This window comes from Biomphalaria glabrata, chromosome 14, assembly GCF_947242115.1.
Source record: "Biomphalaria glabrata chromosome 14, xgBioGlab47.1, whole genome shotgun sequence".
NCBI classification, from domain to species: domain Eukaryota; kingdom Metazoa; phylum Mollusca; class Gastropoda; family Planorbidae; genus Biomphalaria; species Biomphalaria glabrata.
The window spans coordinates 35521341-35536737 of NC_074724.1; the positions used below are offsets into that span (position 1 = coordinate 35521341).

Genomic DNA, 15397 nt, shown 5'->3' on the forward strand with positions numbered 1-15397 from the left:
CCATTGTTATATCAACTGAAGGAATAATAACAACTGACCTCCCAGATACCTTCAAGGCCCTTAACATTTCTAGGAACATTCTCGTTGCCTGTCAGATGGCGGTACTGCTACGGACCGGCCACATCACAGGAAAATTTCAAACATATAAGTGGAAACTGATAAAGGGACTACAATGAATTTTGTTTCTCTTTAACGAAACTCGACTCTGGCAATGCCATAGAATGACTACTCGTTCGTTTCTAACATAATAGTAATCTTTATTATCCATAAGGAAATGTGTCTTACAATTTGAGCATTACACCAAACAAAACATGAAGACTATAGAGTGTTACATTGCTGCTTATCAAAATGTTCGTCTCCAGAAGAGGCTTGATCATTACTGACATCAATTTGAAAATAATTGAATCTAAATTTTTTTAAAATTCTATGTTCACATTTCAAGGACATCCTTTTTTTTACGAAGGTTACATTTATGTGCGTCAAGTCCCGCTATAGAGCCTAGCTCTCCATGCGTCAGATGTCGTTAAGCGTATCTATATCAATGGGCGATAGTTAACGAGGGTGTCCTGTAGCCAACACACTGACCAAGTGCATTTACCGTGCTCAACTAACGCCAGGTACTGTTAAAGCCTTAAACTAGATTCGAACGCGTGATCCAAGCGCTTCAGTACTCAGCCACCTCGCCCCTTATTTTAAAAAGTAGCCTAATTCTTCTTCTTCTTCTTCGTTCTCATTTTTCATGTCGGAGGGTTCAGATCTTATATCTGAGATGAACCGCGCAGTGGTTTTCAGATCAGGCAGTTTTCCGTATAGTAGCCTATATATTTTTTTTATTTATCTATTATTGAAATGCTAACACTGAAATAGGAACTTTTTTAAACAAAAGTTGTTAGTGAAAAGTAATTTTTTTATTTATTTTTTTTTTATTTCCAACATTCTTGTTTTAAATATGAGATAGAACCAACAAACTAGAACAGACAGAGTCATTACGATTTTACTGGACTCTGTTTTAGTTTTGATTACAATTGATTTTTTTTAGTTTTAGTTTCTCTGATTTAAAAAAAAAATAACGTCTGAAAAAAATGCCTACAAAAATAGTTGATCGTTGGGCTGGACACAGCCTCTCCCTAGATACCCTGATCTGCCTAAACTTACATCACCACTCTGTTTGACCTTCAAACAATCTCATGGTCTAATCACGATTTAAAAACTAAAGAAAAAGCCTTGACCCACAAAACGGAGTCCGATCAGTATCGGGAGACACAAAAAAATCGATCAAGGATAGCGAAGTCGTAAAATTGCCATCTTCATCCGACGCAGCACATCTCCCAGAGTCGTAAAATTCATACATAATTAAGACGGAGGTGTGAGCAGGTCTTTAACGACATGGGCAGCCATAGACTTTAACAAGATCATTCCAGTTCAGTTGAAAATGTTATCCCCCCCTCCCTTTCCCCTTAAGACTACATTGCAACCAGACACTTGATAGATGTGATGCATCAAAATTTCTAAACGACGCACTACTTACCATTCAAAAGTGGATTTAACCAAGACCATTTGTTATAGAAGGCCTGAGCACTGACCTGCAACGTCACAACCTGTGGGCAGTTTAGACTAATAGTTCGTTGCCACGTCGTACAGTGGAGGTATTTGGTTACTTGAACCGTCACAACACCCTTACCGAAAGTCAAGGGACAAATGATGATTTTGACGTTGATAATGAAGCATAGGATATCCATTCATTTCACAAGTATATTGATTCATTTCACTAGTTTATCTATTCATTTCACTAGTATTTCCATTCATTTCACTAGTATATCCATACATTTCACTAGTATATCCATTCATTTCACTAGTATATCCATTCATTTCACTACAATATCCATTCATTTCACTAGTATATCCATTCATTTCACTAATATATCCATTCATTTCACTACAATATCCATTCATTTCACTAGTATATCCATTCATTTCACTAGTATATCCATTCATTTCACTAGTATATCCATTCATTTCACTAGTATGTCCATTCATTTCACTAGTTTATCCATTCATTTCACTAGTTTATTCATTTCTATAGTATATCCATTCATTTCACTAGTATATCCATTCATTTCACTAGTATATCCATTCATTTCACTAGTATATCCATTCATTTCACTAGTATATCCATTCATTTCACTAGTATATCCATTCATTTCACTAGTATATCCATTCATTTCACTACAATATCCATTCATTTCACTAGTATATCCATTCATTTCACTAGTATATCCATTCATTTCACTAGTATATCCATTCATTTCACTAGTATATCCATTCATTTCACTACAATATCCATTCATTTCACTAGTATATCCATTCATTTCACTAGTATATCCATTCATTTCACTAGTATTTCCATTCATTTCACTAGTATATCCATTCATTTCACTAGTATTTCCATTCATTTCACTAGTATATCCATTCATTTCCCTATCACAAGGCAATCCCTCTAGTATCCCTAGACTAGCGTCCAACAATCATTCGAATATCAATAGACACATTTTATATTGGATTCGTCTTTTTTTTTCAATCAAAAGGTTCCAAATGTATTTAAAAATCAAATAACCTAGGTCATAGGTTAAAATTTAGAATTTATTTCCAAAAATTATGTATAGCTTCTCTTTCCAATTATGAATACGTTAAGAAAGATTTTTAAAAAGAACTTAAAAAATTTACCACCCGTTGAACTACATAAATAAACACCAGGGGGCCTTCAAGTCGTAAGAATATGAAAAACTGACACTTATGATGAGGAGTGTTTGTTCACTTTCCAAAAACAAAAAGGGGGGGGGGGCTTGAATGAAAATATTTTGGATCAAATGAAAAAAAAAAGGATAAAATTTGTCCTATATTGAGATATTTTCAAAGAAAGAATTCCCTTCTCTTTATCTTCTTCCTCGTTCTCAGTGTCTCTTTTGCTAGGTTTTAGGTAAAAATGTATCAGTTGTTTATATATATATATATATATATATATATATATATATATATATATATATATATATATATATATACATGTCCAGCTGGTTACTTCCTGGTCAAGCAGTTACTTGGCTAACGGGTCAAAGTTTAGAGCTGTGCTGCGGCCAACGGCTAATGTCCACGACAGAACGCATCTGTCTTCATCTCTTACAGTTTCCGGGGGTAGGCTACTGAAGGCTTAACATTTGGAAGGCCCCCTCTCTGCCGACGAAATGTGTATGTGCGCGTGTTGCAACCGTGGGTTATGCAATGTGGATAGATTTGTGTGTATCTGTGTTTGTGTGTGAAGGCTCCACTGTTGTTTCAGGCTAGTCAAAGTGGACGAGCTCAAGACCAATTTTAACGCCAGATTAACCAGTTTGGAGAAGAGAATGGAGCGTAAGTATACATCGGTGACTTCCTCTTTCTTTCTATTATCTGCCCCTTTTTTTTTTCATATTTATCATAGCAGTTTAAACGTAAGTATACATCGGTGACTTCCCATTTCTTTCTATTATCTGCCCCTTTTTTTTTTCATATTTATCATAGCAGTTTAAACGTAAGTATACATCGGTGACTTCCCTTCCTTTTATTATTATCTACCATTTTTTTCATATTTATCACGGCACTTTAAGCGTAAGTTAAGATAGGTGACTCTAGTATCATATAAATATAAGTTTTACATCGCCATATTTTTCATTATTATATTTCTAGAGATAACGCTTTTTTAAGAGCTTATATGGTTTTTATGTGTCTGTAATGCAAAGCGCTTTACTGTTGTTATGTTATAAGCTTATGTATGATTATCATGTCTTAAATAAACTTGTTGATTATTTGTTTCCGAAAAAAAAACAGTAACAGTTACATGAACTTTTTTAAAAAAATGTTACATAAATGTTATGAATCTAACTGCATTTGTCGTTCCAAAGTTGTTGTTTTTTTTCTCTAGTTTAAATGTATTAAGATAATTAACAATTAGATGTTACGGGTCACCTTGACCTGCGTTTGTATTGAATTCAATCCTACAAAGTAAGAAACCAGGCTTGTAACATGATACAAAGATAATGTAATAACGCGTCCTACTTTCCACTCTGTAAGACATATGTATAATGCAATCATAATTATACATATGTCGTTTTCATGTCCCCACCATGTTAACTTGTAAGAAGTCACTTCTTAGTCAAAGATGATGTGTAACTCTCTTGTTGTAAAAGTGTAAAACAAAAATCATCTGTTTATGTGGTTAACTAAGGTGTCTGAGTAGCCAGCACGAATCATGTCCTAAAATTTCGAATTAAATTCAAAATTCCAAGCTTTACCGTAATCCAAATTTAAGTAACTATGTTTCTTTGTCCTTTAATCGACAACACCGCCTAGCGATAACGCACTAATCGAACTTAACCTCTAGACCAGTGATGCCCAAAATAGGGCACGCGGGCCAGATCCGGCCCGCGATGTGGTTTTATCCGGCCCGCCGAAACGTCTGCACAAAGTGTAGATTAGGTTGAAAAATGTATCTTTACCCACGCTAGGTTCCTGACTTTTTCTCTGATGAATTGGTGCCATGCCATTTAAAATGTGTAGGTTTATGAAATGAGAGAGCCGAAGAAACTACAAGTTGACTCTGAGTTTAGAATCATACCAGGAAAATTGAACGGATCTTTAATTATTTTTTTTTTTGGAAAATGATAATAAACCAACATATTTGTTTTGTAAATTGTAGCTGTTTTAAAAAAACAACATATATACGGATTTATAAAATAAATATGATGGCATTCTTGGTTTGAGTCGCGAATAAAAGGTTGTTAAACTAAGCCTAGAAATTGGAGGATCGATGGGAATATTTACCAAAAAGAGACAAGAAAATGAGTCGTTGGTAAAGCTAGCTACAATGTTCCTCACATTTTAAGAGAGAAATGAAGCCAGTTAATATCCTATAAATTAATGCAAGATCCACTGGTTTCTAATAAAATTCTTTTAGGTCAATTTCATTTCGTTTATGTACATTTTCGGTCATGTGGCCCGCGACATGAGTGTCGGAAATAAAAATGGCCCGCAGGTCGAATTAGGCTGAGCATCACTGCTCTAGACCATAGGAATGTCAAAAAAAAACAACAACATTCTTCTGGTCCAGAGTCATTTCACTCGTATGCAAATTACCACCCCAGTGGTCAATGGTCCCATGCCCTAGCTAGCCCTCCCCCACCTCGCAGAATCCGTTCACTAACAACTTCAATAGAGCCGACACAGGCAGCCGTTAGGCGAGTATTAGACAAACGATGGCTCTATTTAATTGTGTATCTCTCATAATGACAAGTGGACAACATACATACATTACATATAGAAGCTTCTGTGGGTATGAGCAATACCAACGAACAATTGCAGGCTATAATGAATGGCGGCCCTTAGGTATGGCTAAAAGCGAGGGGGAGGGGGTATTATATTTTTAAAACGAGCAGTTGTTCATTTTGTCATCGTGTTCTTGTTCTTATTTTCACATCACTGTTCGCTGTAAAGTAAATAATAAGTTGATTTTTGTTTCTGTATGTAGCAATTTATCTCAAATGGTAAAATGTCTTTAATGGATATTTTCAAAAAAAGCGCGCTTTTTTTTGTTGGTTTTTGTTTTATGTTTGGTGTGTCCGGTGGACAGAATACGGAGGCATTGACTAGTGAAAAACCTCATTGAATCATATAATCAATTTTGGGCATTTTTCAGCACTAGGCAATAATTATTATCTCTTCGATTTAAGCAGTAGGACAAAGAATTTTTTTAAATTTGCTTAATTAGTTGGCAACAGGGATCTTTCGATAGTGCTCCCTTGACATTGTTAATTTTTGTCTTTTTCAAAATCTCTCCCTCAAGCTTCCTCTTTTCATGTTATTACTTTTATCTTTAGGTCCCATTATATCACCTCCATATTTCGCCTTATCACTTTATCTTCTTTTTTTCCCCCTGTATTTTATTGAACGTAAACATTTTAACCGGATCTATATTATAAAAGTGCAAAGAGCAGATTACTCTGATCAAGTTTTAATTGAAAACGAGCAATGCAAACATCATAAGGAAAATGGCGAATTAAAAGTCTTGTTTACAATATGGCTATTCAAATCAGAACATCGTGGAACCTGGAGCCAGGAAACTGGACAGCTGATCTCAAAAACTCGAAAAATTTTAACAGGTTGATGTATATTGCTCAGAAAAGAACTTGCTCGTCAGCCACATGGGAAAACATATCAATAAATGATCTCATATTTCTAATATATATCTTCCTCGCTGGCCAAATCAGAAAATGCATATTTTTATGCAGCTGACTGTGTCACGGGCTCGATACCCGCATTGAACCAAATTTTTTTTATACATTATTTAATTATATTTGAAGTTTAATAATGGAAGTAATGTCTTTTTTTAAATATTTTTTAAAAATGTTTTTCTTGCTTTTTAAAAAATTTCTTTTACATGTAAACTCGGCGAAAAACAAACGGAGAAATAAGTCAATGGATTGGTTAGCAAGTGTTTTAGCGTCGGAAACGATGTACGCTGTTCAGGGTTCGATCTAGATCTATTTCATGTATTCAGTGTCCCATTAGGGTATTGAAAGGCATCTGGAAATACTCCAACAAATTGAGGACAATATCAACAAGGGATTTTAGACTCTCAATCCAGAAAGTACGAGTTTTTCCTTACTTTGTCTCTCTGTCTCTCTGTCTCTCTCACGTTCTCTCTTTCCCTATTCCTCCCTCAATCTGTCTCTCACTCTCTCTATCGCTCTTCCTAAAGCTCTCTCTCTCTCTTTCTCTCACTCTCTCCCTCTCTCTCTCTCTCTCACTCTCTCTCTCTCTGTCTCACTTGTTCTTCCCCTACCTGTCTCTCTCGTTATCTCTCGTTTTCTCTTTTTCTCTCTCTCTTTCTTGCTCTCTCTCTCTCTCTCTCTTTCTATCTCTCGCTCTCTTTTCATCATTGTCTTTCTCTAGTTCTCTCCCTTTCTCTCGAACTCAAACTGTCACTCTCTTCCTCATTCTTCTTCTCTCTCTCTCTCTCTCTCTCTCTCTTATTCTTCATATTGTTCTTCCTTTTTATTCTCTCTCTCTCTCTCCAATCACAAGGTATATAAAAATCTTTCCGAGTAACCCAAACACGGTGTTTACCTGGTCTAAGGTATTACTTTTAATAGCACTGCAAGCATTTGGTCCATCTGATAACAAGCGGCGGTCGTGAAAACATGTCACGCTACACAATCAGATGTTTATTGTTTCGCAGTTCTGCAGCTTTTCAGCAAAGTAAAAATCTCTTGCAATAATCATCACAAGCCCTAATGTTCACTGCATTTGATTAATAGATAGATCGAACCATTGGGTGGAATTTGTATTATTATTGATCAATCTCTTTGGCTCTGCAAAGGATCCAATTATTAGTTTTGTTCTCTCTCTATGTCTAACTCTGTCTCTCTGTATCTGTATCTATCTGTCTTTCTCTATCTCTGTCTCTCTCTCTGTCTCTCTCTCTGTCTCTACGTCTCTTTATGTCTCTCTCTCTCTCTGCCTCTCTCTCTGTGTCTGTCTCTCTCAGTCTTTCTCTCTCTCTCTCTTTCTCTCTGTATGTCTCTGTCTTTCTATCTCTCTGTCTTTCTCTGCCTCTCTCTGTTTCTGTCTCTGTATGTCTCTCTCAGTCTCTCTCTCTCTGTGTCTCTGTCTCTCTCAGTCTTTCTCTGTTTCAGTCTCTCTACGTCTTTCTCTGTTTCTCTCTCTTACTTTGTCTCTCTGTCTCTCTGTCTTTGTATCTCTCTGTCTTTCTCTGTCTCTATCTCTGTTTCTGTCTCTGTATGTCTCTATATGTCTCTCTGTCTCTCTCTCTCTCTCTGTCTCTCTTTCTTTGTCTCTCTCAGTCTGTATTCTATATCTTTTTTTTTTCTCTCATTCTCGCTCTCATTCTCTTTTTCTCTCTCCCTCTCATTTAGAAAAATGAACGAAACAAATTAGATGAGAACAATTAAGCTTCTATTGTTTGTTTGTTTAGTTAAGGACGAGCTATTTATTTTTTCTCCTGGTTTTTCCACATTCTATTTAGGCAGCGAACCATCCCGAAAAAAAGTAATTATAATGCAAAATTGAAAAAGTTACCACGAATTAATTGGATTGGACTTAATGAGGAAAAAACAAAAGCACAAACAAAACATTGTATGTGGAAATCAAAAACATTTTTACCTGAATTGTTTATTTGTTTCGTTCGCTTCAGACAATAGTTTTGGAGCGGTTGGAGTTTTTTAACTACACTCAATATACCCGGCGTTTATTTATTTTTTTTTCTAATCAAAGCTTATATAAGCGAAAGCATGACACAATCACTGCAACATCTCTAAATACTGCAAGATTTATCTCCTCATTTTTTCTATCTAAAACAGAGTTAATTGACTACCACTATTTGATTTACTAATTGGTTAATTTTTTTGTTATTCATTCGTATATTGTATAATTGTCTTCGGCAATGAATAATTATGCCTAAATGTCAACTTTATCCTAAAGTGGGAAGTGGGAGAAATACGCGTGTAACAGAATGCACCCAGACACAAAGGGAGTTAATTAATAAGCGTTGTTAACAAAGAGACTGTTTTTCAGACACGCAGTTAAGATAATAATTGTAGAAACCTGATCGTTTGAAAGAGAAGCTCCTGAGAAAGGATTGTAGAGGGATTGTAGAGAAAGAGGGACCCCCACCCCCTTTTAGGACCCTGCGATCTATGATACAAAGCTCATCGGTTTCTGTGGCCGATGGTTAACGAGGGTGTTGAGTGGCCAGCCCAACGACCAACCGCCATTACTTACAATCAGTTGGATAGCCTTAAGGGACGTCCTAAAAAAAATTCCGATGGTCGAAATTTCAGTCTTCCGAGGATTTGAACTCGAGATCACTCTGTTCCTAAGCCAAGTGTCTTACCCCTCAGCCACCACGACCCATGGTTGTAGATAATTGAAAGAAATTCCAAACGTTTTCGTGTTTTTTACCTCCCCTAGTCTGACTCGGAAGTAGTCTTTTGTCACGTGATCCACGTGAAGTCCATGTGATGGAGATGTCATGACCTAGACCTTGGCCTCGGGCTTTGAAATAATGTATGTGTCAATTGGGGCGTGGCTCAGATGAAGTTCTGTTTATATATTTTCAGGGTTTTCCAAATGGAAGAGACCCGGAGCCACCTCAATCATAGAATTAATATGTTGGAGAAGAAGATAGAAAGTAAGTCCTTGATGTCGTGGTTTGCCTAGTCTTAGGATCCCGATCCCTAGAGGCGTAGCGCTGGTGGGGTGTGGGGGGGGGGGTCCCTTCATATCGTTTTGCGCTTAGATTTAGGATGCAAAGAGGCGTAGCACTGGAAGGGTTCCTCTAGCCTTCTTATCATCTTCATCATAGTTTTAAGAGGCGTAGCACTGGTAGGGTCTGTCTTGATTTCATAACGCCTAGCGCATAGTCTTACTATCCAAGGAGACGTAGCCAGTGGCGTAGCTATGGATTTGGGGTTTCCCGGGAGCTTGACCTCTTTAGGGGCCCCTGCATTTTGACATACGACATCATGACATGAGATAATGGGTTAATATTTAGTGTAAAAACAAACACTTATTAGGGCCCCCCCCCCTCTCAAGTCGGCTTTCACATTTGGACCCCCGGCTTAGCTACGCCACTGGGCGTAGCACTGGTAGGGCTTCATATCGACTTGCGCATAGTTTAAGACTCAAAAGAGGCTTAGTACTGGAAGAGTTCCACTTGCCTTCTAATCATCGTTCTTATTGTTTTGGGATTCAAAGGTGTAGCACTGGTGGGGTTCATTAAGTCTTCGTGTTTTTGTGGAGAGCATGGTTTCCAAATCCCGGGGTAGTTCGTAGTTTCTTAGAAAACTTTGTCTTTGAGTTTTAAAAATGTAAGAAGATTATAGTATTTAACTCAGATATGAAGACCCAGCTTTGACCTACATAGTTAAGCACCTTTGACGCAGACAAAGCCATTGAGCGTCGTTTAAAGTTCTCTTTCTGTCATCTGCGTGTTTTTTGTTTTTTAGGCTTCAACGTGAACCTACATTTTGCTGGAAACAGCGGTAGAAATTATAATTTTTTTTTTCAATGATTATATCACATAGTAGTAATTAATTTTTTAAACCTTGTATGCCGCCATTGGAATTAGCCGCCAATCTTCTATGTGTCGCCACTCCCCGCGTTCTGAACGCAATCCAAGAAGTCACGTTTCCCACAGCAGACGGCGAGAGTTTTCGGTATTTCGCCAACACATGCAGACGTGTTGGAAGTGTCACTCGTATTTACAAACATGCGAACCTGCTACTGTTACCAACAGATTCGTTTCTGGAAATATTTGTTCACTTTGAAATTTATAACTTGTTCATTACCTCCACATCATTAGTAAAGTCATTTGGCTATTTATTTGTTATCTCCCTTTTATTTTATTTTTAAAAATTTCGCTCCCCTTTCAAAATCTGTGCTGGCTACTTTGATTCCATTTAGCTTCTCGGATCACGTGTAAAAGATGATTTTATTACAACCAAAGATAGGAAACCAAAAAAAAAACATATTTTAAATATTTATATTACAAAAAAATAACCACATTTTATTTAGAAGAATAACAATATTAATATTATGTACATTCGCAGTAAAAACCTACAACGACAGTACAATCACTGAAAAAGAGTTAGGGTTCTTACAAAAGGCGGTTAGTAGCCTACTATTTAAAGAAGTAACACGGGCTTAATTGTGTAAATAGTCAATGATTGCGTATATTTTATAATTTAGTCTTTAGCTTTTAACTATCCTTTATGTATAGAATCCAAGCAGATGAGAATTTCGCACTTGCAATGTATAGATTTATAGCTATTGGATGCATCCATGATTGAATTCAGTAGTCCCTAAATAATTAAAATTATATAGCCTATACATTGTCATTAGCAATCTAGCTTCCATATTATAGACAGCGGTTCTCAACCTTCTAAGCTCGGCGATCCCCCTTTACAATATCCCACTCAGCCGCGACCCCCCCCGCCCCATAGACACATACAGCAATAGAAGAATAGACAATAACAATTCTTATTTTTGATGGTCTAAGGCGACCCCTGGCAAATCGTCAATCGACCCCCAAGGGGGTCGCGACCCACAGGTTGAGAACCCCTGACATAGAATATTTTGTGTTGCATGTTTAATGTTGTTGATTGCCTTACATGTAATACATAGTAGGACCACGTAACAACGAAGTTAACACTGGACAACAATCATTAGTTTATACGTACATTGTTACATGTATTTATGTTATTTTGTTTTAATTTTAAAGACACAACCAAAAGCATGTTTTGCGGTACAATTAATTTGGCTGATATTATTTCCCTTTAATCATCAACACTTTTGAAGTCTGCTGATTCATTGTTGATTCACTGCTGATTCATTGTTGATTAGCTGTTGATCAACTGTTGATTCAGTGTTGATTCGCTGTTGATTCAGTGTTGATTCACTGTTTATTCAGTGTTGATTCATTGCTGATTCATTGTTGATTCGCTGTTGATTCACTGTTGATTCACTGTTGATTCAGTGTTGATTCACTGCTGATTCATTGTTGATTCACTGCTGATTCATTGTTGATTAGCTGTTGATCAACTGTTGATTCAGTGTTGATTCGCTGTTGATTCAGTGTTGATTCACTGTTGATTCAGTGTTGATTCACTGCTGATTCATTGTTGATTCACTGCTGATTCATTGTTGATTCGCTGTTGATTCAGTATTGTATTCCCTCATAACTCGTATAAATTCATTCTGATAGAGGGCCTACCTTAAGCCAACATCTACCTAAGTTGAAAAACTTGACTTCAAAAATCTCGCCCTAAACTACAAAATAGCATTCTACGAAGCTGTTCAAAGGGAAATTAAATTTATTTAAAAGTTAGTTTAATAGTATATTTAAATATATCAACTCAATATTATGGGGAAGTCAATATTCCTTTTAGCTCGTCACTCGGTCTAGCTCTATGCATACCATTTTATTCCATAGGTTAAAGACCTGTTTTAATTCACAAAAGTTATTTTCCTTTGCGTGAGCTTTATTTATAAGGATAATTCCTTCATCACCCTGATAAAAATATTTATGCATGAAATGGTTTTTCGTCATTTAGATAATGGAGTATTTCCATCGGCAGTCAGACAGGTATTAGATCGTTCAGTCAGATCAGGCCAACACATTAACGGCATTCGACAATCTGTCATGTTATTACTAATGAATAGGGCAATCTTTCATATTGTGTGTCGACACTTCGGCCAAAACGAGGCACGGGAAGAATACAGCCGATGGCTGTGTGTGATTGCGATTGTGCGTTTAGATGTGTGAATGTGTGTGGGCTGGAGGAGGAAGAGGGGGGGGGCAGGGTAGCGGCGGAAGGGCTCACTAATGCATGTTTGTTCCTAAAGGCCACGTGGTACTCTAGCCACGATGAAACCCTCATTAGGGTTAAAAGATCTCTTGTCAAACTATCGATCTATGACTAAAGACTTTTTAGACGAGCACTTGAGAGAAAACTGGCCACAGGAAGTGACGTGGAGTCAGCTCTTTTTTTTTTTTCCTTCTGTCTAGTCGCTATGGGATTAGTTCCGTAACTAAACCATTTGCATGGTTACAGGAACTTACGTAATGTTTAGGGAGAAGGTGGTAGCGTTACTAGGGTAATGTAGGGGCATGTAGGGTAATATAAAGGTAGGTAAACACTAAGTGCAAAGGTATGCAGGAACTAGCAGAATGTGGATTAATTAAAGTAAAAGCGATATAGTAGAAGTGTTTACAGACACTAATATATCATGGAGGTCATAAGAAACTAGTTAGTTTTTTCTACGGGCTAATAGAAACTCTAGTTTGATTTTTCTAATGGTAAGAACATCAAAGAATGGATCGGCCTGTCATTAAATGAAATTCTAACCAAGGCGAAGGACGTAGAGGGATGGAGAAAGACAATTGACAGATCTTGTGTGGTGCCCCAACGGTCCAACAGACTAAGGGATAGGGGAAAATAAGAAGAAAATAACAAACTGAAGCATCTCACTCCTATCTGTGCGTCATTATTATTAACTTTAAACTCAAATATTCAACCTTTCAATCTAAGTCGTCTGCTATGAGTTTTCTCAGGACACTGCATTAACTGTTAGCTTCTAATAAATTAGAATATCCGCAGCCTTGCAGCTAAACCCAAACATGAGAAAGGAGACAACCCTCGAGAAAAATAAGGATCTGGAGACTTTTAGGCTGCTTTCACACGGTGCATCATCTTGGCAGAAAGTGATACGCTACTGATCCCAATCTGTATCGGTTACTTGCCCTTCTTTCGGACACACCAATAGCGTGGAGCGGAACTGCTGTGCAAACGATATCTTTCCCGCCATTGGTGATGGGAAGTTATGCCCAGGCATTCGTCTGCTAGTGTTTTACACTAACAAACTCAAATTTAAATAACTTTTAATTACTATTTAAGTGAGTTGTAAATAAATTTAATGGTTCGATCCGAAACATTTGTGCTTTATAGAAAGCGCCAAGACTTCTTGAACGCTTTCACCAAATATGTCTGCCCAAATATGTCTGCCCAAATATGTCTGCCCAAATATGTCTGCCCTTCATCGTGGGCATACGAAGGCAAGACCGCGCTACAACTTATAATCCACTTGCGAATGTCAATATGGACAGTATAGAACATCTGCTGATAGCTACGCTGGGCAGGCCAAATATTCCGTATGAGGGACGACCTAATGCCAAAGACCTTTTTTTTTTGGTGAGCTGAAATAGAGTCCACTTAATCAGAGGTGCCCCTCGAAAAAAGATTTAAAGACCAGCTTGCTTTAACTAACATAGAAGATAGAACCTGGCAGCAATATGATATTCGACGATACATTCCACCTTCATCAGATAACTTACCTATATAAATTCTCCTAAATAAGGGCTTTTGATACTTAAGTCAGTCACAGTAATCTGAATTGTGTTCACGTTTCTTAAGATCCGCTTTGCATTCGGTAAGCTTTGAAATACAGCAAAATGGAGATAGGTAAAAGAAAGGGATAAGGAGAAATATGGAGGCGGTAAAATGGAATTTGAATAGAAAAGAGGAAAATGGAAGAGATTTTGAAATATTAGTATAAAGTTTTAAGATATAAACAATGACAAGGGTGCCATATTGAAAGACGACAGTTGCCAACTAAATGATGAAACATTACTTTGTGTCACGAAATGTGTCTTTGGGCGCCTCTGAGTTCACCCAGCTCTAATGGGTACCTGACAATAAATGGGGAAAGTAAAGGCGGTTGATCGCTGTGCTGGCCGGCCACATGACACCCTCGCTGACCGTGGGCTCATCAGAAAATCTGCACTATAAATCGCAAAGTCTGAAAGGGAACTTTAACTTTTCATCGCCGCTCTGTAAGCCAGATACACCGGAGGCTTCATTTACGAAAAATGCCTCCTAGGACCAAATTTTCGAACCTTCGTATGTAATTGTAGTTTTTTAATACCAAACCTTTTTTTTTTTTTTACTTTTTAATAAGTGGAACTTTTAACTATAACTGACATTTTTTCTAAAATAACCGGAACCGGAAGTAATCATTTCTCCATTTCTAAACAATGGCAGACATGGCAGTACAGGACGGAAGTAATCATATTTTGTCCAAATAAACGTCAATGACACGAGGGTGCACATTGAATTAATGAAATGGAAGGGAGACGTTTTGGTGGGGGCTGAGTTAAATTGAAGAAATAACACAAGAATAAGCTCAGCTCTGATTAGAGGCAGGCGATATACTCAATTGCTCTCAAGGTGAAGCAGTGCATTAGACATTCACCTTAAAAATGGCTAAATGTCAATTCTAAGTCGAGTTCTGTTTAATAAGAAAGGCAACTAAATTTCAAGCTTAGAAATGTGAAATTTGTATGTTTCGCATCTGGTGGCAGTGATACTTTTAACGATTGGCATTTTAAAATTATCTAGGGGAGGCAACAATTGTTTTTATTTTTAAATAGAGAATTATTTCATAGATAGAATTTTTTAAAAATGTCTCAAATGCCTCTATCAAAGATTGCATATCAGAACGCACTTTTTAAATAATTTATTTGTATTCCTCTTTTAAGATGGTTAGTTCTTAGTTGTCTTCACCTTCACCTTTCACCTTTAGGTCTTTTGGACCTTTGGGATACCAGACATTTCTCTCCATTCCTCTCTCTCTCTCTCTCTTTGCCTTTACAAGAATATCTTTCAATGACAGGTCCGTCTGTTCTTTGAAGTCGTCTTCGCATCACTTTCTCTGTCCGCCTGCTCTCCTTTTCCCTGGTGCTGTTCCCTGTAGGAAGTTATATGATCATACATTTTTCGATTGCGTTTTT

General features: G+C 37.1%; 1 protein-coding gene across 11 annotated transcripts in view; it reads left to right on the forward strand.

The window, feature by feature from the left end:
• The window catches only part of LOC106073592 (high affinity cGMP-specific 3',5'-cyclic phosphodiesterase 9A-like), a 149872-nt gene that overhangs the window by 84326 nt on the left and 50149 nt on the right, over positions 1 to 15397 (forward strand). For 7 of the 11 annotated variants that reach the window (XM_056009794.1, XM_056009786.1, XM_056009792.1 and 4 more), the window contains exon 7: positions 3335 to 3405. In XM_056009794.1, the coding sequence (XP_055865769.1) occupies positions 3335 to 3405 (71 nt within the window). Of the gene's footprint in view, positions 1 to 3334; positions 3406 to 9167; positions 9239 to 15397 lie in introns of all 11 variants that reach the window. The other 4 variants (XM_056009795.1, XM_056009797.1, XM_056009787.1 and 1 more) reach the window with 1 other exon arrangement.